Source organism: Podarcis bocagei, assembly GCF_964188305.1.
Source record: "Podarcis bocagei genome assembly, chromosome: 1".
NCBI lineage: Eukaryota > Metazoa > Chordata > Lepidosauria > Squamata > Lacertidae > Podarcis > Podarcis bocagei.
The window spans coordinates 35,731,840-35,756,586 of NC_138125.1; the positions used below are offsets into that span (position 1 = coordinate 35,731,840).

At 39.8% G+C, this 24,747-nt stretch overlaps 1 protein-coding gene across 2 annotated transcripts in view; it reads left to right on the plus strand.

The window, feature by feature from the left end:
- The window catches only part of SNX6 (sorting nexin 6), a 28,806-nt gene extending 4,334 nt beyond the window's left edge, over window positions 1-24,472 (plus strand). For both annotated transcript variants that reach the window (XM_081209568.1, XM_081209567.1), the window contains exons 3-14: window positions 7,276-7,380; window positions 7,959-8,069; window positions 9,938-10,059; window positions 10,852-10,975; window positions 12,604-12,699; window positions 14,934-15,039; window positions 15,986-16,061; window positions 20,435-20,474; window positions 20,649-20,735; window positions 21,633-21,792; window positions 22,299-22,384; window positions 23,791-24,472. In XM_081209568.1, the coding sequence (XP_081065694.1) occupies window positions 7,276-7,380; window positions 7,959-8,069; window positions 9,938-10,059; window positions 10,852-10,975; window positions 12,604-12,699; window positions 14,934-15,039; window positions 15,986-16,061; window positions 20,435-20,474; window positions 20,649-20,735; window positions 21,633-21,792; window positions 22,299-22,384; window positions 23,791-23,844 (1,167 nt within the window). In that variant the 3' untranslated portion in view covers window positions 23,845-24,472. The remainder of the gene's footprint in view (window positions 1-7,275; window positions 7,381-7,958; window positions 8,070-9,937; window positions 10,060-10,851; window positions 10,976-12,603; window positions 12,700-14,933; window positions 15,040-15,985; window positions 16,062-20,434; window positions 20,475-20,648; window positions 20,736-21,632; window positions 21,793-22,298; window positions 22,385-23,790) is intronic.
- Window positions 24,473-24,747: the final 275 nt, after the last annotated feature.

Below are 24,747 nucleotides of genomic sequence, written 5' to 3' on the forward strand. Positions count from 1 at the left end.
TCAATAATGTGTGTGCCATTGAAAGTTTTAGAGACTTTGTTTCCTAAACTGGTTTGGAATCTGAAAGAACACCCCCCTATGCAAAATATTCTCCAAAACACTGTCTAGCAATTAATAGACCACAGAGTAGCTTAGTCATAATTTGTGTCACAGTAAATCTATTGGTCTTTAAAGTGTCACAAAACTCATTTTAGTTTGCTACATTCCCTTCATATTTTAGTATATGTTGGGCAGAAAAAGTGTGTGAGGTCTTTTCCAAAACTGTGATATTCTACTGTACATCACCTAGAGAGACCATTCATCTCCTTACTCAGCATAGGATTGTGTGCTCAGAAGCATCAGAGGTATCCTAGCTTTCTTAACGATCTAAATAATTGGTACATTTAAAGGTAGAATGCAAAGTTTTGGTAAGCCTGTAATAGAATTTTGTAACATACATTTTTTCCACCTGCATCCATCTCCATGTAATGCATGAAATGTACTGCATTTGACAAGGGCTTTTAGCTATATTTCAGATTCCACCTTTTCTTCACCTTTCTTTTAATGCAGGCTTTATTCTAGGTTGCTCTGAACAACTGCTGGATAGGCCAGTGATATAACTCTATTCTAGAATCTTCTAACAAATTTACTGTAGCATCAGGGACTACCACCTCTGCTCATTTTGCTCGCCAACCCCATTCTCTGCCCTTTACATCTGATCATCCCCCCTCCCTTTGCACCTTTCCAAATAAATCTAACCCTCACCAACCCCCAACTCCTCCTTAACCTTGCCAAACCAATCTTCTCCAAGCTGTGCAGCCCCCTTCCCTCATCTTGCACCTCATCCAAACCGCAGCCTGGGCAAGCCACAGAGAAACATTCAAGGCAGAAAGGGGCAGCTCTACAGCCACTGTCTTGCTCCACTGCCACTTCCCTCTTCTTCAGCTTCCAACGCGGCAGAAGCTGAAATGGTGTTGTCAGTGTGAGGTGGGTAGCGGCAGCAGAGCAGGATGATTGCTGTGGAGCTGTCCTGGCTGTTCTTCTATGGCTTGCCCAAGTCACTTGCTCACCTGCCTTCCCATCTGCCTGGGCCACCCACCTGCTGTTCTCTTGACAAGCTGCAGTTGGCATGGCTGCCACTTGGCAGCCATGCCAACTGCAGCATGATGACATTCTTACTATCTTATTAAATAGTTAATTACATAGCCTTTTGTAGTCTACAGTCTACTTCTTCAGGAGCATGGGATGTTTGTCTACCAAACCATTCACAAGGTCAGGTTTGTCATAACAAAATGATCCAAGGAATATTTTGTACAGGGAATATCTGCTTGCATAAATATTGCTTCATATGAACTGTGTTTTTAATGGCTATAGCCAGCTTTTTAAGGAGCAATTACCTCAGCTGAAACAACAATTTATTTAGTTGCTACAGACACTGGAATTGCCTTGGAAATGTGGCAGTTCTGTGTTGTTGGCCCAGTTTCTTTGCTCTTCTGGAGAGCTTCATGTGGATGCAAAACTGGTTCTGTAAACAAGCCCAAAGTGAGAACTTCTGCAGCATTATAAGCATTTCTTGGGAAATTTTTAGTTTATTATTTTACGCGGAACTTCTCCCCTAAGGGAGTCAGGCAAACTTGCACAACTGTTCATAATTATTATAAATAGTTTTCCCTACCCCACCCTCATATTGCAGGGTTAATTTGGAAAGTGAAGTAACATTTGAAACATAGCTTTTCTTTTAATTTACTATTTTAGTTTTTCTTTCTTACTCAACCTATCATGCTGGTAAGAATCCTATGACTTGCCAAGTTTTGTGAGTGGCACATACAAGAATAAAAGTAGCAAGTGCTTAGCTGTCAACTTTTCCCTTTTCTTGCGAGGAATCCTATTCGGAATAAGGGAATTTCCCTTAAAAAAAGGGAAACATTGACAGCTATGCAAGTGTAACTTTATAAACAAAACTCTTTTATTTAAAAAAATCATTGTTCCCTACGAACATTTAAAGACCTGTTTGTATGCAGCATAGCCCAAGTTCTGTTAGTTTTTTCTAACCAAGTACAGTGGTGCCTCGCAAGACGAAATTAATCCGTTCCGCGAGTCTCTTCGTCTTGCGGTTTTTTCGTCTTGCGAAGCACGGCTATTAGCGGCTTAGCGGCTATTAACGGCTTAGCGGCTTTAAGAAAAAGGAAACAAACTCGCAAGAACTCGCAAGACGTTTCATCTTGCGAAGCAAGCCCATAGGGAAATTCGTCTTGCAGAACGACTCAAAAAACGGAAAACTCTTTCGTCTTGCGCGTTTTTCGTCTTGCGAGGCATTCGTCTTGCGAGGTACCACTGTAAATAATGGCTAGGCTTTATAAGTCTTATTCTCAGTTTTAAACTTGCAAACCTTCACTGATTTGTCTGGTTTAGTTGCTGCATCCTATTTCCTTGCTCTAATTCAAAGACTACCATGCACTATTATTTTTACCAGTTTGATAAGAAAGCATCATATGAATACAGAAAATTGGGTTCTTACAGTCCCAAATTGCCATTCGGGTGATTTGTTTAAAAGCGGAACGTTTTGATATAATGTGTGAACATCTTAGATGCTAGGAATACAGCTATGTCAGTGACCATAGTGCTATCAAATTCAACATATATGTAAGTGGACAATTGGCAAGAAAATCAAACACGGTAATTTCTGACTTCAGACAAGGAAATGTCCCCAAAATAACGGAGTTGGTTTAAAAAAAAAGTTTAAAGGGAAAGTGAAGAGGGTAAAATATATCTAGAATGCATGTGGGGGTTATTCAAAACCACAATATTAGAAGCTGCAGCAGATCATGAAAGGTACAATCAGGGCTAAGAGATGCCAGTGTGGTTAACAAGCAGAGCCAATGAAGCTTTTAAAGGCAAGAAAGCTTTCTCCAGATAGTGTCTTGTTTAATTGAGGAAAACAGAAAGTATCACAAACGTTAGCAAAAGAAGTGTAAGCGGGGTGGAAAAAATGTATCTGAGGAGGACATTATATTTTTAGCAAAGAACAACAAGAATGTCTGTTCCATGGAAACTGGTAAACTGGTGGAAAGTATTATTATGGATGGGTTATAGCTTAGCATATAGAAGAACCAATGTTGTAGAAATAGAACCAGCATGCCTTCTTCAAGGTTAGTCATGTCTCATTAACCTTTTAGAATTATTTAAAAGTGTCAATAAGGAAATAGATAAAGGTGACCCAGCCAACATGGTGTACTTATACTTTTTAAAAGCTTTTGATAATGTTGGTTACCAAAGACTCCTGAGTTACTTTAGTAGTTGTGGAATAAGAGGAAAGATCCTCTTATGGGTCAGTAGCATGCTTCTGGGTATTACCAGTGAGGAAGCTGTGACATTCAGGTCCTATTCACATTCTTTCCATAGGCATCTGTTGCCACTGTGAGAACAGGATGATGAATTAGATGTACATTTGGTCTGACCTAGCAAGGCTGCTCTTGTTATTCTTTAAAAATACCTACCAGTGTTGCTAACAGTTTTGCATAATTGAATTCTTTCTGCTCTTTTCCCGTTATATTCCCTAATACAGGCTTTTCTCAATTTCCACTTGACTTCTAATCTGTTTCTGCAAGTCATGTTTGTGTTTCAGCTTTTCCTTCTGTATTGCTAGACCATCCGTTGAGTCACTTTTCTTTGGAAAGAGGTTTCAAACTCCATATGGTGAACTGAGTGCATTGTTCTTAAGTCAGTACTCAGAAGGACAATAAGTTATTCCCTAACAGTTCACTAAGTTCCTTCAACTTTCAGTTTGTTCTCTATGCTGATTAGAAAGTGTTTCACTTAAGGAGAATTAAGACTTCAAAGAAGGACCATGGGGTATGCTTACAGAATTTTTGATTAGACTACGGCCTGCTATTTAACTTTTATTTTATTTTGTATCTCTGTGTGCTTGCATACAGCGATGTGGGTTTTCTGGGAAGCTGCAATTTGGGAAAAATCCTATGTGAATTTAAGTAATTTGTACCAGAAAATAATTTTGCATTGGAATAATGTCTTAACGCTCTAGGCAGGATGGGCCAACATGCAGCCCTCTACACCTTTCTCGGGTGTTCTTGAGCAACATTTGATGCCACCCGCCCCCAGCCCTCCTGTTGTCTTCCCAAAGCCAAGTAAGCAAGGTGCTGGGCTTTGGGAAGGAGGCAGGAGGGTTCTGATATAGTCCTAGATTCCTCCCATCTCCTTCTTAAAGTCTAGTTAGCACTTTCACAGCTTCCCCCCAACCTTGTGCAACAAGGCAGTGTATGGCCCACAAGTTCCGTGTCAAAGAACTCTTGTGGCCCACTTGGTGTGAAAAGTTGGACTGCCTTACTCTATGGAGAGCAATCCTATTTAGCATGTTTAGTTAGCTTTCTTTACCAAAATGCACACAAGCACTTTGAAACTCCCAAGCTTGTCTAATGTTGTGAACAGGGCCGTCTTAACCCATTGCCGTTAGGGGTGCATGGCACCTGGGCGCCGGGCTCTCAGGGGTGCCAAGCTGAGAGTCCGTGGCCGAGCGTTGAAGTCTGGGGAAGGGCCACCGACAGCCGAGTGGAGCAGAGCCCGCTGGAGCGCTGTGGGCTCTTCTGCTGCGGGCGGCTCTTCCCCAGACTCCAACACTCACCCCTGAACTCGCGCCGAGCCGCCTGCAGCAGAAGAGCCCGCTCCGACGGGCTCTGCTCCTCTCGGCTGTTGGCTCTTGCCCCAGTGCATGGCGGCTAATTGTTTCGGGACTGTGCTCGGAGCACCATATAACATGGGCGCTGCGCGGCATATTGCATATGCTGAGCTGCGGGTTGCTTTGCTGGCTTTTCCACTGTCGGCGCATGCTCCCAGTGCTGCCCAACGTGGGGTGCCAGCGCAGAATGAGGGGGAATGCAAGCGGCAGTGGAGGAAATATCTCCAGACGGGATTCGCCACGTGCCGACAGTGCCGATGGCAGCAACAAAACCCAATGAATAGGAGCGTGTGGATTAACTGGGCCTATATAAGTTCAGCACTGTAGCATGCAACATGGGCTGAACTAGTGGCGTGGTGCTGCACATAGGATACCAGAGAAGCTTCCTTTGTTGCTATAAGTGGGAAAAATAGATGTTTTAAATGTTTTCTTTTTTTAATCATTCCATACCAAAAATATTTTAGCAGTTGGTCTTGAGAATGTATTGAGTGATGCAGACAAGAGTTTTGGAGTATAAATGTTGCTCAAGATTCAGTGTTTGAACAAACATTGCTGTTTCACTTAGGTTCTCTTGAGGATAGAGAACTGCTCATTAGGGTGGGGCTTCCTGTTGCTAACAGCCTGGTTCGAAACTCTGAAGTAAGTCCTACTGAATGCAAAATAAAAAAATTCCTTCCAGTAGCACCTTAAAGACCAACTAAGTTAGTTCTTGGTATGAGCTATCGTGTGCATGCACACTTCTTCAGATACTTGAAGAAGTGTGCATGCACACGATAGCTCATACCAAGAACTAACTTAGTTGGTCTTTAAGGTGCTACTGGAAGGAATTTTTTTATTTTGACTATGGCAGACCAACACGGCTACCTATCTACTACTGAATGCAGTGGGACTGGGAAACACTGTTTAGGATTTCAGCCTTTGGAAGTCTTTTTCTGTGTCTTGTGTGTTTCCACACATACACATCTGCTGCTCTGCCCCAGAACCTTTGTTTTAAAAGTCCAGTTACAGTGCTCTGTAGAAACAGGTTAATGCAGGGTACTTATCCTTGCAGATGACAAAAGTGCTGTCATTACATTGTGCTTTAACTGAGCTGCTGCAATATTAAAACTTTTCTTATATGATCTGGTGCTGCATGAGGAGCAGAAAAAAATAGGACTGGAATCTTACTTTCTGACCCAAAGGCAAAGCCCACACATTATAAAATGTCAAGTTTGATTTATGCATGGAAACTATTTTGGAAGAAAAGAAAACGTGGGCTCTTACTGAAAGGTCTGGACCGGGGATGCAGTTTTCAGCACAATTAGTGCAAAGCTTTATGTGGTAACTTTTAAAAAGAAGGTTCTTATGGTTATGTAAATTTGAGTGTGCATTTCTTTCAAAAAGAAGCAAGGCTCTAATGTTTAGTTCATATGTTTTATTTTTTCTGGGAATGTGATTAGGGAACTGCTGGGAATGTATAGATGAGTAGTGTTATTCTTCCTTAGGATGTTTGGTGCAAGTGCTAAAGGAGGCAGCTGCATAAAGATAGGTAGATGGGTGAGGCCTTTAAGTTTCCAGAGCAGACCTGCTCACCAGAAGCCCCATGAGTTCATTATCACCACCTCCCTGACTACTTAAAATTCCAGCGGAAAAACAAGCACACGTGGTTTATGACCCTTTCCAATTACCGTATTTTTTGCCCTATAGGACGCACCGGCCCGGAGCGCTCCGTCTCCCTCTTCTGCCTTCAGGGACAGCCTCCATAGCCTCTGTGGGGCAGCGCACTCCGCTGCCCTGCAGAGGCTTTGCGCAGCCATCCCCAAGCTAGAAGAGGGAGACGGAGCGCTCCGTCTCCCTCTTCTGCCTTCAGGGACAGCTTGCCCCGCTGTCCCCCGGGTTTGTGGGGCTGGCGGGGGGGGAGAAGCCAGACTGGTGACTGGGAGCGGCCGCCGAGACCATATAACACCGGTCTTGAAAGACCTACATTGGCTCCCAGTACGTTTCCGACCACAATTCAGAGTGTCGGTGCTGACCTTTAAAGCCCTAAACGGCGTCGGTCCAGTATACCTGAAGGAGCGTCTCCACCTCCATCGTTCTACCCGGACACTGAGGTCCAGCATTGAGGGCCTTCTGGCGGTTCCCTCACTGCGAGAAGCCAAGTTACAGGGAACCAGGCAGAGGACCTTCTCGGTAGTGGCACCCTCCCTGTGGAACGCCCTCCCACCAGATGTCAAAGAGAACAACAACTACCAGACTTTTAGAAGACATCTGAAGGCAGCCCTGTTTAGGGAAGCTTTTAATGTTTGATGTATCACAGTATTTTAATATTCTTTTGGAAGCCGCCCAGAGTGGCTGGGGAAACCCAGCCAGATGGGCGGGGTATAAATAATAAATTATTATTATTATTATTATTATTATTATTATTATTATTATTATTATTATTATTAAATGGAGAATACTTAGTTACCGGTATATATTACACTAATTTCACCTAGTCTATGACTTACAATGTTTCCTTTTGTTGTAATATTTCTAAAACTAAAGGGCATACAAAACTATAATCTGAACTTCTGTTAATCTTGTTTTATGGCTTTAAATAAACGTGAACTCCTTTTTTTCTTTAGCTTAGAGCAGTCACTGTAGATCTGCAAACTGATGCTGCCTTGCAAGTGGATATTTCTGATGCCCTTAGTGAAAGGGACAAAGTGAAGTTTACCGTCCATACAAAGGTAAAACCAGCTTGAGGTCTAGGTATTTTACTTCTGTTCGATGAATTTTTATTTATAAAACTATCTATCAACAGACAAAATAATAGCTTCTCATTCAAGGCCACAATCACATTTATTAGATATCAGTTCTCTTGGTTTCAGTAGGACTAAATCACATAAAAATGTTTAGGATTAGGATAAAAAACATACTTGTTGTCTGTCAAAAATTCTAGCTCTATATGTGTTGTACTGTGCGTGTATAAGATACAAACACATACAATCAAGTATGTGAAAATATTGATTTGATTGGTTGTGGGGTTTTTTCAAATATAGTGTTTCAAGTAGTCCAACATGCTGTTAGAAAAGCATGTTTTCTATTGTCCTTAGTTTCATTTATTGTGTCTGAGGCGCACAATTTAGCAAAAAGGTTTTTAAATATTTGTTTTAGGACAGAATGTACATTATTGCTTTTCTGAGTATTGTATGCATTTCATATAATTAAAGATAGTGTTTAATTTTTTGCAGTAAAACTAAGTGATTGAATTTTTAGCTTGTGTCATTTACTACTTCCTTCCTCGTTTTTTGTTGTTGTTTTGCAGAGTTCTTTACCAAATTTTAAACAAAATGAATTTTCAGTTGTCCGACAACATGAAGAGTTTATTTGGCTTCATGATTCCTTTGTGGAGAATGAAGATTATGCAGGCTACATTGTAAGTGCTTATTTTCCAAAGAATTGTAAGTAGAGGATCTGACGAAAGGAAATACTGAACTCGCATATTTCCTGTTGAAAAGTAAAGATGCACTAGCTTTTAAAGTGAATCATAAAATTCTTTACAACTTTAAGGAACTTGGATATTCATGGGAAACTAATGCCCGCCACAGCAAAATTGATACACTCTGTCAAGTAGGGCAGAGCAGGGCACCCTCTAAAACAGCTGAGTTATTCTTTGGCGTAGTAGTTAATTGATGAACCATTGCTCCAGCACCTGGAAGAGCAGGACTGCTCTAGTGGTCCTTATACCTCTTCTTAGGAAGATGTTGGTGCTTTGATCTCATTCAAAGCTTCTTGCTTGGAATAGTTGCTTCGCTAGAATAGCTACATAATAACACTGATAGTGGGTGAAATCTAAGTGCAGGAGGCCTGTATGTGTCAGTGCACTAGGGGCTGGCTGGTGGTCTCCTGGGGCCTAGCATTTGACCTTTTTGCTGCTGCTGCACAGCAAATCATTCAGCTAATTTTCTTGAGGTTTATATATTGTGTAACTTATGATCTCATCAATTTTACTTTGTAGAAAAATGGCTGAGGATTGTGAATTGTTTCATGTATAAATTTGACATTGTGTTTGAATGTTGTGGTTTGTCACTGGTAAGTGATTAGGACTTAAAGTGCAGTGACTTTTTAAAAGTTACTTGTCTGTGGTATAGACTTTCCAGTAATCCTGTCTGATTTTTGTTGGAATACTTCTAAATAAATTCAGAACTGCCAAGAAGAATAATTTCTATTGAAAAGCTCTCTGTACTAAGGTATGTGAATGTGTGATGCCTAGCTGTTCTAAAACTTTATACTGACCGTTTTGGGTTTTAATGCTTTGTTAAACATTAAAAGTGCTTTTGTTAAACATTAAAAGTAATATTAGGAACTAAATCTAACCTTAAGAAGCCCACTAATTAGAATAGGTGAATCAAGCACAGCAGCTTTAAATATAGTACAAGCAAATAATTACATTTTTAAAATAACACTTCACATCTATATGCACAGCTAACTCTATCATGAGGCAACATTTTCCCCCAACAACTTTGGTAGCATGGAGTGTGAAACAATTAGACTTTACTGTCCAGGATTGTTTATATTGTCCCTACTTGAATGTACAATATGTCCATCTCCTTTGATATATACCTGAAAGAGGTTTTTAGGATTCGCTCAATTTTTTGATGTTAAATTATAGAATCACAGAATTGTCGAGTTGGAAGGCACTGCGAGGGTAATCTAGTCCAACCCGCTGCAGAACAGGAACCTTTTTCCCAACATGGGACTCAAATCCACAATCTTGAGATCAAGAGTCTCGTACTCTACCAACTGAGCTATTGGGTTAACTGTTATGTATTATATGGGGATACATATCTTCTTTGTGTGTGGAATATATTTCTTGTCTGTTCATTGGGGAATTATAAGGTTAACTTGTGAAACCTGGAACTGCCCCTGGGGTTCAACTGGGAAGACGGAATTTCATTACAGAAGAGAAGTTTGGCACATCTCTTGTCTGAGGGGCTCCATGACTACCTATAGCCTAGTGGGAGGGGCCTGCCAAAGGCAGAAGGAGTCTGTATTTGCAGGTAGCCAGTCTGGTGGCATTTTATCTGGTGGCTTTAAAGGGGAAGGGTAGGCTGGAGCAGAAGGATATACTCTGTTTTAGCTAGGAATTCCTTCCACTTAAATGGCATGAGACCTAGGAAGGTGGTTGTCACATGGAGAGAAATATTTGTATCCAGGTTCATAAGCAGCTTATTGTATCTTGGTTCAGAAAGTTTTTGCTTTGACAAGAATTCAGAAGTACATTCTGATGTACTCATTTGACAGATTCCACCAGCACCACCAAGGCCTGATTTTGATGCCTCAAGAGAGAAATTACAGAAGCTTGGTGAAGGAGAAGGATCAATGACTAAGGAAGAATTCACCAAGATGAAGCAAGAACTAGAAGCGTATGTGTATATTTTAGTACTTCCTGTACTTCCAGCTTTCTAGTACTTTTTAGTCACTTCCACTGTAAGCAGCAGAGTTGAGCAATGACCCCCAAGCAAGTAACTAGTAAATTATCATGATGAAAAGTGTACATGTAATGGCCAAAATGGTGAGAAGCATGGAAGGTTGGGTGGGGAGATGCTCAGTGCGAGAGAAGCTACATTTCTTTTTTGAAAAAGAATGTAATCACATTTTGAATCCTATACTAGCTTGGATGAATTTGATGCAGTGTTTTAAGCCTTGAACCAATTCTGAGAGGATATATTTATTTATAAGCTTATTTTCAACATTTGCATGGCAAATGTTCACAAGGGCCAAAGGAAGTATATCAAAGCAGGGGAAAGCAGGGACCTCAGCAAATAATAGGTGGTAGAGACACGAAGAAAGGACTGGGTCATAAAATACATTCACAGCACAGAAACACTGTTATATTATTGCCAGAACTGAAATACAGAGGCAAGGGAGGTTTTAGAGGTCTGAGGGATGTGAATTATGGCTATAGAGTTGTGAAGCCTAGAGTGTAGACCTTGAAAGCGCAATTCTACTTCTTTTGTGGCTCCCATTGTAATGGCAACATCGTGATCTAGCAACATGGGCCAAAAAAAATGGGTGGGTACTAAATACAACGTACTGCATTGTGCTTGAAAGTCAACAGTCTGTTGTAAGTTACTGGCTGAAATGTTTTGTACTTAATGTAGAAATTCTACTTCTGTAATTGTACCTCTGTTGTTGGTTTGTTTTTAAATATTTAGTGAGTATTTGGCAATCTTCAAGAAGACCGTAGCCATGCATGAAGTCTTCTTGTGTCGTGTAGCAGCTCATCCCATTTTGAGAAAAGACTTAAATTTCCATGTCTTCTTGGAATATAATCAGGATGTGAGTATATTTCATTTTTTGGAGCAATTTACGACAGTTTGTATGTCATAAGATTTATAAATAAGTTTATCTTATTTTGAAATAAGATAAAGAACAAAGGTCCCCTTATTTTCAAATACAATGTGAGAAACTAATGGATAAATTAGCAGGAAGTATTGTTTAAAGAGAGAATTAAGCATGTATATAACAAATCCAGCTGAGGAAACATCAGCATAGTTTCTGTAACAAGCCTTGCCTTTCTAAACCTTTAGAATTTCTGAGTATGTCATCTTGATGAGGTGATCTAACTCGGATTTTCTAAAACCTTTTGACAGAGTCCTTTATCAAAAGGTAAACTTTCTCATGGAATAAGGGTACAGGTCTTCTTATGGAAATTGGTTAAAGAGCAGGAAGCACAGAGTAGGGATAGATGAACAATTATCCCAATGGAAGAAATTAAGGAGTAGGATTCCCCCAAAGATATGAATTGTGGGGCTATGAATTTGACTTGCTTATGGCTGATCTCAAGTCAAAAGCAAGTCCTGAGGCAGATGTGTTTTCAAGCAACAGCAAGTTGCTCAGGATAGCTTAAGGGGACCATGGAAATCTCCAAAAGAATCTTCTGCAATTGGGTGAATGAGAAGCAAAATGTTTTTATTTATTTATTTATTTATTACATTTAGGTAGCACCCTTAATCCAAAGATCATAGGCTGTTCACAACATAAAAATACAAAAGAACACAAAATACATAATAAGATCAAGAACAAACCAAGAAGCCCCCTTCCACAAACACATTTAAAATGACATACAATATAACTGGGATTCATTATAATTGTAAAATGATGCAGACCGGGACAAAAATCTTAATTTCATGTATGCAGTGATGGGGTCTGAACTAGCTGTGACATTACAGGACAGATCTTGCTCATGTTGGATAGCTCAGTGAAAAGCTGATGGTGTGATAGCAATGAAAAAGGTACAAGTTGGGGGTCAGACACCTCAGTCTGAAACCCTAGAGAGCCTCTGCCAGTCAATATAGACCAGTGGTTCCCAGCCTTTTCTGGGAACCACTGGTCTATATTCCCCATGTTGGGAACCATGGATATAGACCAGAGTTGGTCAACCTTTTTATACCTACCGCCCACTAATGCATCTTTCTTGACGGTAAAATTTCCTTACCGCCCACCAGTGCTCGATGGAAGGAGGATTCAGCTTGTGCCGTAGAACCCCCTACCGCCCACCTAGAATCCTGAAATGCCCACTAGTGGGCAGTAGGGACCAAGTGGACAACCCCTGTTCTAGGCAATCCTGAGCTAGATGAACCAGTGGACTGATATTCCTAACTGATTGGCAGTAGATTCAGGACAGAAATTTTATAAGAAGCATAATTAAATTAGCTGCCAACAACAAATAACAGGATTTAATCCAAGTTTATCCCACTGATCTGTATGTAGAATTACTTTTACTATTACATTTTGACTTTCTGAAAACAAAAGTTGCTTGGACTAAGTATTTTATTTTTTAAAAAAAATACTTTTGTGGCACACAACCATAAAATGGATTTGGGATAACATAAAATTAGAACAGATGCAAGAATGCTGAAGAAAGGAGACACAGTAACCAGATGTTGTGTTTTTCTTTATTCCAGTTGAGTGTCCGTGGGAAAAATAAGAAGGAGAAACTTGAAGACTTCTTCAAAAACATGGTTAAGTCTGCAGATGGTGTGATCGTTTCTGGAGTAAAGGTGATTCCTATTTAGCCATTTAATATATCTGTACCTCCTTTGTGAATATTCTACAGATTTGCCAATGGGAATGTGGCAAGAGACCAACATAAGAAAATCCCTTCTGGATCAAGCCAAAGGCCTGTCTAGTCCCACATCGTGCTCTCATATTAGCCAGCCAGATGCAGGACATGAGAGCAGCAGCACTGTCCCTCTCATGCTCTTCAGTAATTGGTAATCAGAGGCATACCGTCTCAGATATTAGTAGTACACAGTCATTGTGACTAGTAGCCAATAAGCGAGCTCAATAAGTTTCCATAGATTATTTGTATTCCATGTAACAGTAATATTACAGAACATCTCCATTTTTAAAAAGTGGCAGGTTTTACTCATATTGTGAGCATGTTGCAAGAAACATTTATGAAGGCTGTTGTGGGAGCTAGAAGGGGACATTGCTCAGGAGTGGTGTCCTTGGCCAGTGTTGGATCTTTGTAGCTCTCCAGAAGGAATATGCAGTTGCAGTTATTTCAGGAGTAGAAATTGCAAGCTGGTTCTTAACTGGTTTTGCCTTCTAGAGAGCTTCTTTCTCCATGCAATCAATCTATCTGTTAAATGCTTGCCAAGGCCAGTTACCTCTGAATGCGGCTGAGAACCTGACAATAACTTCAGTTTATACTTTCCATGTCTTATACTTGCAACTAAAGTAATATATTATTGCAAAACTCACACATAATACGGTAGTTCCAGCATTGAGTTTCCCATACTGGAATTGCATGCCGAAATGTGGTATCCAAATGGCTGTGTTTGGAATGTGGACCCTCACCTTCTGAAAAGTTAATGGACTATCATAGTCCCAGTGATTAAAAATATTACCTTCAGGAGTTTCTATCCATCACTGTTTCAGTATTGATGAGTTCTGCAAAAAATTGCTTCTGTGCTATGTTGAATATTGATCGAGTGCCATAGTATTCAGTTGAAGGCTTTTCTTACACTCTCTACATATCTCCTAGCTTGCAGGAAGTACATGGAGAATTTTACTGATGCATTTTAACTTCTTATACCATTCCCATGGTAACCCATCAGACATGAAAAGACAACTGAATAAAATTTTTAGTACGTAGATACTTTTGATACTGAGCCTGGTTTTAAAAACTTGTTGGCCACTGGTTCCACGTGCCTGATAAAGTAACTCTTAGAGTTACTTCCAAGCTCTACTTCCCCAGGCCTTCTGCAAAATCCCCTTCCCAGGGTGAGTTGCCTAGTGCTAAATTTGATGCCTCTTTTGCCAAGAGACTATTTTTTCTTCCCCTTTACCCAAGCTTTCCAGCATGTAAACTAATTTCAGACAGATTATTTTTATTGGTTTTGTCTCATAGCTACCACGATGGAATGTCTTCATTCCTTTTGCCCTTTTACCATATTTTTCGCCCTATAGGACGCACTTTTCCCCTCCAAAAATGAAGGGGAAATCTGGGTGCGTCCTATGGGGCGAATGCAGGCTTTTGCTGAAGCTTGGAGAGCCAGAGGGGTCGGTGCGCACCGACCCCTCTTGCTCTCCAGGTTTCAGGAGCACATCCGCAGCCTAGGCAGCCCTACGGGAGGTCCGGCAGGGATGTCTAGGCTGCGGATAGCAGCCTGCCGCTTGGCGGGGGGCGCCCTGAAGCAGAGCGCCCCCATGCCAGGCAGACATCCGCAGCGTGGGGAGCCTTGCAGGAGTTCCCCACAAGGCTCCTCACGCTGCGGATAGCAGCCTGCCGCCCGGCGGGCGGGGCGCCCTGAAGCAGAGCGCCCCCCACGCCCGGCAGACATCCGCAGCGTGGGGAGCCTTGCAGGAGTTCCCCGCAAGGCTCCCCACGCTGCGGATAGCAGCCTGCCGCCCCGCAGGGGGGGGGGCGCCCTGATGCAGAGCGCCCCTCACGCGGGGCAGACATCAGCCAGCCCCACAAGCTCGGGGGACAGCAGGGAGGCGCAGCGCCGCCATCCCGCTGTTCCTCGACCTGGTTCTGTTTCCCCAACCTGCTTTTGGGGGGGAAATAAAGGGAATTCCCCCCCCCCTTTATTTCCCCCCAAAAAAACTAGGTGCGTCCTATGGGACGAAAAATACGGTAAGTCCTGCAGTGAACTATGGCCACCTTGTTGCTCTTTCTGTCCTGGGGGTTCCTCATTTGTTTGTTGAAGACAGTTCTATTTTGCTGTAGGCAAGGATGCCAATGGCTAATTGCATCCTTGAAAAATGATTCTGTATTGCTACGCAGGATGTAGATGACTTCTTTGAACATGAAAGAACATTCCTTGTAGAGTACCACAACCGTGTCAAGGATTCCTCTATGAAGTCTGATAAAATGACAAGATCCCACAAAAGTAAGTATGGTTTTCTTGGAACAGAAACAATGTTGGATGGATGACACATTTCAAAGAAACCTGGTTTTGGACCTTGGTATAAATGATGCAAAATTGCATAAATCTGTTTATAGGTTGCATATTGATAGGAGTGTTCTGGCGTTCTAGAATATTTGTGCAAGCAAAAGAATATTTGGGATAACAGAGAAATATTAATGACTTAGTGATGAGATAAATAGATCGGAATTAAGACCAGATGTTAAAGGATATGGACAGAAGTCTGTTCCCTCTTATCTTTTTGCCACTTCCCCCACCCCTGCACTGCAGAGTTTCCACACACACATTCCTAAGCCATAGTTTGTTTAGTTTAACTGTGGTTTGTTTGACTTTCCAAATGCACCCGAACCATGATTTGAAGCAGGCTGATGACACTTGGCTTGCGCTAATCATGCTTTATTATGCGTCATGAGCCAACATTAGGCAAAACAAGCCACAGTTACTTTTCACATCTGCAAGACTGATCTTTGTTCAACCAAACCCAAAGTTGTTGACTTGTTGCATGTGAATGAGGCCAGGCTGCAGTTTCCCTCAAATCCACACATTTGGGAGTTCCAGAAACTCTTGGGCTTTAAAATGGATCACTCCTGTTTATTGGGTAACTTTTAAACAGCTTTATTAAATTAATTAAGTTAGGATTCCCAGGATTCAAAATGGTATGATTAACTCCTACAATCAAATTTCATTCTAGAAGTGGTTTGCAAATGTGTGATTTGCAAATATGGCAAAGCTTAAGCAATACGACATTTATTTAGTTCCACGTCTACTACTGTATACAGTATTGATTTGCAGACTTGGGTCCTGCAAATACTGGAAAGTAAGCTGGAGTATAGTACATTGTCTGATGTTAATATGTTTTGGAATCCTTTTGTGGCATAATGAAACAATTGGAGTTCTTTTTCTTTTCCAGATGTTGCAGATGACTGCAATAGAATTGGCTCTTCATTGTATACATTGGGAACACAAGATTCCACAGATATATGCAAGTAAGTATTTTTGAAAAATGATGAAACATGGACTCTGAACAGGATTTTGTAAAGTTATGTCTACCTAATATTAGTGGTACTTAATTCTTGTTTTTGAAAGATGGCATCTGGTTGCTTTGTTTCCTGAACACACAGTGTTTTACCTCCTTTAATGTGGTGACTGTGGGGAATAGAAATAACTTTTTAATGTAGCAGGGAATTGTGGCAGGATCTTACTGTGTTTGCTTTCCTCAGAATAACAACTTAAAAGAGTCATCTCAATAGTGCAGCTGAGGTCAGAGGCATTTCAGAGAAATGAAGGTAGTGATGTTAAATTCTGAAGAATAATCTTTTGGAGAATATTCTTGAGAATATTCTCGATTAATGAGAATATTAGAGAATTTTCATTTAAAATAGCAGAATATTCATTTTAATGCATTGAAAATGATATAATTTTAATGCATTGAGAATTATATAATTAGTTAATATACATGTTTATTCATGGGTAAATTTGTTCAGATGGCAACCAAAAACTTTACAGATACTTTTATTCAATGGGGGCAGTGCAGTGAATTCACATTCTTTGATTTTTTGCACCAAACTTGAAATTGAAAATTTAAATCAAATTTAAATCAAGGCCACCTCACATGCTGTTACACATAATTGTATAGGCCTAGGTACTTTAAGTGTATAAAGCATTAAAGCTACTTTCTGTAAAAAATAAATCACACTGTATGGCCAAAAATGTTTTCTTAATTGAATATAAGTTCACTAGTAAATTACTCTTCCTTCATTTCATGATTCTGGTACTTTTCTGGGCAGATTGTTGAGACAGGCATCTTGAGCTCCTACAGTGGTTTGTAGTTTTATCAAAGTGGTATCTCTAAGATTTCAATCTGTTTGTGCATTTGTGTGTAGCTGCTCCTGCTCCTTGTCATAAAACTGTAGTGTAACTTGGTCCTCAACCTGAGAGCCACATTTTCTGGTACCGTATGTCAAGAGATCTTTGTCTAATTCTGTACTTTCATTCTGGCCTGAATAAGTGGTTAGATATGCTTCTCAAAGGCAGGTAGTAGGCATAATAACCCTGGCTGTTTTAAGCCAAAATGCAACTCCCTTTGCCCCTGTCAAAACAGAATTAGGCTAATAACCAGGTAATTCATTGTGAATTTGGCAGCTAGCAACATAGATGAGTCCATTCATCATCCCCACCCTTTTCCAGAACTTAGAATGCACACATATATTTAGAAGAGTGCAAAAAACCCTTTCCCTCCAGTTCTCTAGGGCCTACATGCTCCAAGTGAGATAGCTGAGCTATGTGACTTTCCCCCCATGCTTTTGATTCTAAAGAGGACTTGTTACTTTGTTTGACCTCAAATTCCAGGAATGCTAAGCCTGCAAATTCTGTTTAATTTTCCAAGTGCAGTAAATGACAGCAGAAAAACACTTTTATCTGTGTAAAAACTGCTGAGATACAAAGACCTAAAAAATGCAAGTCTAACAAATATTTGCAAGCTGCAGAAGCCTTGTAACATTGCTACCATAAGTTGTCTTAGTTTTCTGACTTTTGACCCTGACTTTTTTAAAGTCTGTCTAGTAACCCTGAAAAAGGCTGTTGTCCCCTGTGCTATCTTGTTTATACTAGTGTTCATTTGTAAAGCTGAAAGGAGCTAACCACTTCATTAAAAAACCAGTAATATTTTCCTAGTATTGCCTTGGCCTGCTTAGATTATGTGGAGCTTGAAATTTATTAACTTTACAGTGCTTGGGACTAAGAAGATTATATGCCCTGCATGCAAAGTGCTCTGATGTTTGGGTGGCATTTTGGGATACGCCTAAATATTTGACTCTTTACTTGAGCCTTTTATCTGGTCACACAAATGGAGGAATGGAGAGGCAGAAGCTGAGACAGTCTCTTGTTCCATTCGCCTAGCCCTTTGGACCAGACTGCCCTTGCCTAATATCTTTCTGACTATAGAGAGGGATTTGTGGGCAGGACTTGACTGCAAGATCAAGAACTGTGCTGGTAATGTTGTAATTATTATTGCTATCTTACTGTGATACCGTTGGAAACTTTAATAAAAAGCAATACTTCTGCAAGTGTAGGACTTGAAATTATATTTACTTTTATTTAGCTTTTTCTGACAGAAATCCATTCAAAGCAGCTTACAGGAGAAATAAAAGAAAAAATCAGAATGAATATATACAACAGTAAACACTAACTGCCACATTGGCCTAAATTAGTGTTTTAAGTGACCACACAATAACTGGTCTGTGTGGTCATTGACTTGAAATTTCTTACCCAATAATATTTAGAAAAGAGCAATGGATTTAAAAATTGAACCCAAACTGCAGATATGTTGGCTTCAAAATAAACAGCTGTTTGCTGTATTGCCCATATTAGGAAGGTACTTTTGAGAGTCACTTAGTAATTTTTTGGATACAGTTTTAGCTCAGTAACATTATAATGGCCCGTTTCCCTGTTCTGAGAGTGACTGTTAGCATCAATGAGTAGGATACGCTTTCTGAGTGGGAACCATGATTTGGGTATACTATACAGGGAAGAACAGATCCATTGGAAAAGCTGGAGCTGCAACCTCTTCTCCTAGCTATCACATCTACAGTCTATTAGGTCTACAAGTCTTGCTGCTGAATGTTATGTCAGCACTGACATATTTTCTATCCAGGATTTGATTCTGAATGGGGGTGAAGTTAGTATTTTCCAGTTGTGTCTGTTTGCATTTTGAGTGTAGCAGACTTGATGGGTGAGTGGGCACAGAGTTTCTATGGTATCCTATCCAGCAGTCTTCCAGTTTGATGTACCTAGTGCTGGATTTTTGAGATGTGATAAAGATGGTTAGATGTACTGTCCATTTCACTGCTTAAGTCTCCCTATGTGAGGTCTTGGAAGTGGTGTTGAAAACCCCAGGCTTCAGTATATATGCTAGGCCCACCTTCTCTGGTACAGCTTTGAAGGTCAGTGTCTCCAGCAAGCATGACCTTGTCTTGGATAGAATCTGGATTTGCACGTTTGTTGGGTCATACCCTTGCTCTCTTGTTTAGTATTAGGCCGGAAGGTGATCTGTAGGTATCATATTGCAGCTATGATTCGTTTTTCAGTTGAGCTTTAAATATTTTAGATTGATTTTTTTAAGCCCATTGGTCGACTTGGAAAGGCAGTGGGGCGGGGAAATTACTATCTGCATCTAACCTGTACCATCATGAGTATAACTAATGAGTAGCAATAAAAACATGTGCAAAATAACTTTTACAACTGCCTGCAAACAAAGGAGATGAGCTCTGTTTTTCTGCTTGAGGTTGATTTTTTCCCCTACTGTGATGATAATTCATTGAAAATGTTACTGAAATAAGCTTAGCAGGAGTCTAAGTTTTTTTGAAAAGAGTATGGATTGTCTTCAACTACGTACTACACAGAGTAGACCGATTGAAATTAATGAACCTAGATTAGCCATGTTCCTTAATTTAAGAGGGTCTTCCCTAAGTAGGACTAGCACTGAATACCACTGTATATAGCTAACAATTTCCCTTTCACTTTTCAATCTCCTTCAACTTACCTGGGTTATACCTCTTGCAAGATTACAGCTCTCTTGTACATTTTAGTCTAGTCTGCCATTTATTAACTGCACTTTCAGTAAGAAAGAAATCTAGTGGTACCTCGAGTTACAAACACCTCAGGTTACAAACGCTTCAGGTTACAAACTCCGCTAACCTGGAAGGGTTACCTTGAGTTGAGAACTTTGCCTCAGAATAAGAAGGAAATCATGTGCCAGCGGCGCAGTGGCAGCAAGAGGCCCCATTAGCGAAAGCACGCCTCTAGTTAAGAACAGTTTCAGGTTAAGAACGGACCTCCGGAACAAATTAAGTTCGTAACTAGAGGTATTTGATTTAGTACCATTGAAAAAGTCTGAGCATCTTGTTGGTTACAAAGAGAATATGGGTAAAAATACATTCCTTTTAAACTGTTCACCCTTGTCCAAAATAGCCACCATTCTAAGTAAAAATGTTCATTTATCGGTATCTGTTTTTGACACTTTAATAAGAAGTATTTAATGGAATTCATAGTTCCAAGGCTATGCAAGCAGATATGCCCCGAAGAAGCTGGTAAACTGGAAGAGTCACAAGCATGTGGTGCCTCTGTCATGAGAAAGTGATGCCTCCTATCTCTGTAGTGCAAGGGTGAGGAACCTTTCTGGCAAGCAGTTCTTTCTTCCCTCCCCTTTATTCAAGGTACCAAGACTGTTTTTGTGTGTGATTGGTTTTGCTGCTCATCAGGCAAAATCCCACCTGCATGGAACAAATAGTCAAGCTAGAAATAATATTTTTAGTGCACAGATATGGACTATACCCATTCACAATTCACTTTCCATTCACAGATTTTTCCTGAAAGTATCAGAGTTGTTTGACAAAACAAGGGTATGTATTATGAAGGATTGTAATATTTCAACTGGATTGGTTTTCTGTTCCTCCGTTTTCCATACTGTCTGCCTTTGTTGTATTGTGTCCATAGCTGTGGTGCATTCTAAAATATAATCTTCTGATTATTATTTACATAAAGTATTGCTTCTGAAATATTTTTTTCTGGTGTAGAAAATAGAGGCACGAGTGTCTGCTGATGAAGACCTTAAACTTTCAGACCTTCTGAAATATTATCTGAGAGAATCACAAGCTGCAAAGGTGAATCTATATTTTTGCTGTTAGAAGTATGCTTTATTAAAAGGGCACCTTGGAGCACATCTAAAGAAAATGATCTAACTGGATGAGTGAACATTTTAAAGGATTTATATTGGATTTTTATCAGTCAGTAGCACAAGGTCGTAAAGTATTACTTGATACAGTAACAGATGAGTGGCCTAGCTGAAGGTAAGCAGGTCTGAGTCTGGTCAATGCTTTGATGGGTAATTGCCTGTTGATCATCACATGTATGCTGCCTTGGAATGATAGAAGAAAGGAATGATATACAGTCAAACCTCAGATCCCAAGCACCTGTTTCAGAACGTTTCAGCTCCTGAATGCTGAAAACCCAGAAGTAAATGTTCCGATTTCCGAAAGTTTTTTGGAAGCCAAACATCCCACGTGGCTTCCGCTGAGTGAAGGAAACTCCTGCAACCAATCAGAAGCTGCAATTCAGTTGTCAAACGTTTCGGAAGCTGAATGGGCTTCCAGAATGGATCACGTTAGAGGGTCGAGGTTTGACTGTAAATATAAGAAAGCAAATAAATAAAAATATTGCTAAAATTGGAATATGGGGTATGAATATCCTAAATTAATATCAGAGTAACTCAGTGAAAACTGAGAACGTTCACATGCTTTAACTAATGATCTCAAAAGAATATGCGCAATCCTGAATAGATTTTTACTCTAGCAATAATATATTTGGTACAAGAAGGTAGAACCACCAAAGCATTATTCCATTTTTTCCTATATATGTTTGGATCCTCATACCCCCATGTGCACACACATGGGGTAATTAGTGTCTCTCATTCTTGCTGAAAGGCTAACCCAGAGGATTGTTGCCAGGAGGACAGGGAAGTGAAAATCTGTAGATTTTATTACTTATTTTATTCGTTGCAGGACCTTCTGTATAGAAGATCTAGGTCATTAGTGGATTATGAAAATGCTAACAAGGCTCTGGACAAAGCAAGAGCGAAGAACAAAGATGTGCTACAAGCTGAAACTACTCAGCAAATTTGCTGTCAGAAATTTGAAAAAATATCTGAATCAGCAAAACAAGGTATTTGAACATTCTTGGAACATGGTAGTTTTTAAATTTATATATACTTAAAATAGCTTATTTTATCATTTCAGATATAAATGAATTAGAACTCATTTTGATTTTATTAAAAATCCCTTTGTAAAACTACACCAACAAACAGAAAAACTGCTGTATTTTGAAAGTTAGTTTTGTGCTATTTCCTATATCAAAATGCAAAGGCTGGTTGCATAGAATTGGGTAAACATGTGAAGGTTTCTGAATCTGATGAAGACTACTCATGTATGAGCAGTATGATCCACTAGCTATGCCAGTTCACATGACCTGGATATTTAATACTGCTAGACTGACATCTCTGCCCATAGATACACATAGCATTTAATGGATTGAATCCTTAAATCCAACAGCAGCTCTGAATTTAAAACAAAGTGAGACTCCAAAGAGTTACATGTGCTTAGGTCTAGGTAGGATTGTCTTATCCACTTCTATATTGTATTAATAGAATACCAAACTTTTATTTCCTGCAGAACTTATAGACTTTAAAACTAGAAGAGTTGCTGCATTCCGGAAGAATCTAGTAGAACTGGCAGAATTGGAACTAAAGCATGCTAAGGTGGTAATATTTTTCCTTCTAGCTTAATTACTTACACTTAATGGCAGAATTTAACAGAATAGATACTCCACCAAAAAAATAAAAGTGGGAAAGTAACATGGTTGCTTTGAAACATTTAGGACTGCACTCTGAATTAGAAAGGCAGTTATTCTGATGGGCCTTAAGAGGCAGCAAGTTAAACTGAAATTAATGGAGGTATTGGAGCACTAGTTCCACTTTGCATCTGTATCCACAGTTTTTCTGATGGGGGAAAACCTGAGTACTGTGTTCTCTTTTAGAAGTCTTTTCTACTTGGCCTTTCAGCCCCCACCATTTAAAAATAAAAAGAAGGGAGCTGAAATTTTTGAGGTGCTGCTTTCTGCCCTCATACAAAAGTTGTGAGCCACCTCAGAGATTCTGGCCAAAAAGTGAGAGATGCCTCTAATTTAAAAAACACACCCACTTCTGCATAATAATGTAATAGCAAGAGAGAGTTCACCTACGTTTATGGATCATGGTACTTAAGTTGAGTTACTGGTTGGTGTTACTTGGTTCTGATATGCTAGTGAGGGGGCATCATCACTCCAAAAAGGGAGAGGCCCCAAGATTACGTTTGAAAGTAGCAACTTTCAAATGCTCACACATTTTGAACAGTGACCTTTCTCATGGGCAAAGGCTAATAGTTATTAGGCAAATTATGCTTGCATACTTGACATTCTTATTCCACTTCAAAAAAATAAAAATAAAAGTGTGTTATTTGAATCAGTTGCAACTGTAGGGGAAGATTCTGTCTTCCTGTTAATAAGGTTTTTGTGTTCATGATTTAAAATTGATCTTAACATGGTGCAGCATAAAATATTGCACTTGGAATGGGAAATCCAGATACCCCAGCAATGTGGAGAAATGTCTGGGGTGTTCTGAGACCGGGTTCGAGCCAGGGTAGTGACAATGTACCTCTGGCGTGATCTATTGCGGCACCCATTATGTGCACTAATGAAGATACAGAATGAATGGAGTGATTACAGGCTGTTCCCCTGAGGAAAAATGGCCTTTGTCTGTGCTCCTATTGAACACGTTTATGTCAGTGATAGACATTGATGAAAATGAATATCCAGAACATTTGCAAAATCTCAGCGTTCCATATAAAAGAAACTTGAGAACTGCTTACATAAGAATGCTTACCCTGTCAGTTAACCTATTATCAGCCTTCCCCACTAGAAGCTTTGGGCTACAAATCCCATCAGTCCCAGCCAGCATGGCCAATGGACAAGGATGATGGCAGTTCTGGTCCAGAACATCTGGAAGGCAACACATTAGGAAAGGCTAACCTATATGTATTTGCAGCTTCACTTAATATATACATTTTGAACTATAGAAGACGGAGGAAAGGCAGTAACTTCTGTTTTGTGCTCTTTTTCTTACTACAGGGTAACTTACAGCTGTTGCAGAGCTGTCTGTCAGTGTTAAATGGAGATACATAAACCTGAATCTGTCCTCCCATTAATAAGGGCTGCCTTCCACTGGAGTTTACTTCCTGACTCTGAATTGACATTTACAACTTGCTGGAGAAATTGGTTGACAAAGGACACATAAACAAGCTCCCCCTCTGCCCAAAAGCATTAAGCCCAGCAGAATAATTCCAGATCATATGAAGCAACAGCATACTTGTTGTTATACACAAATATTTACACATTAATTTAATCATTGTATGTTCATATTGTTCAGAAAACCAAATTCTGGGTCTTTTTTCTTTTGTGAAGGTAGCCAATAGAATTATGTTCATGTTAAAGCTAGTATTAAATATTGCTGCCACTCTTACTACCTTTGTAACTTCTGAAGTTGAGGATTTGAAACAATTGGTTTTCAAATGGATTAAATATTGCCACTAGGTGTTTGAATATTGTTGCTATAAGCATTGTCTTGGTTATTCCACATAATGTTATCAAGCATCTTAACTTTTTTCAAATAACAAACATTTCCTAGAAATTTTGGAGCAAACTTTATGTAATCTTTATAATAGGACTTCAAAAGAAAGCAAATGCATTAGTATGTTTGCCTTAACTTGTAGACTAATCCCAATTATTGTAAAATAAACTGTGAAATCAGTGATTTTTTTTCTAAAATTTTGTAGTCATTGTCTTGTGAATTTACAATTTTCTTCACTTCATACTCAGGTGTTAATTTTGTCGGTTCCCTCTTAAATACCATAAAATATAACAAGCACACACGGAACCCCTATTTTAGTTTCTCCATTCTTTATGGAAAGAGCAGCTCTGCATGAACAAAGGAAGGAATGTTTGAAGCTTCTTCCACTGAAATGAATAAGCAAGTTTGTAGAATTTCAATGACAGATACTGTTTCATACATGATTACTGTTTTGTAGG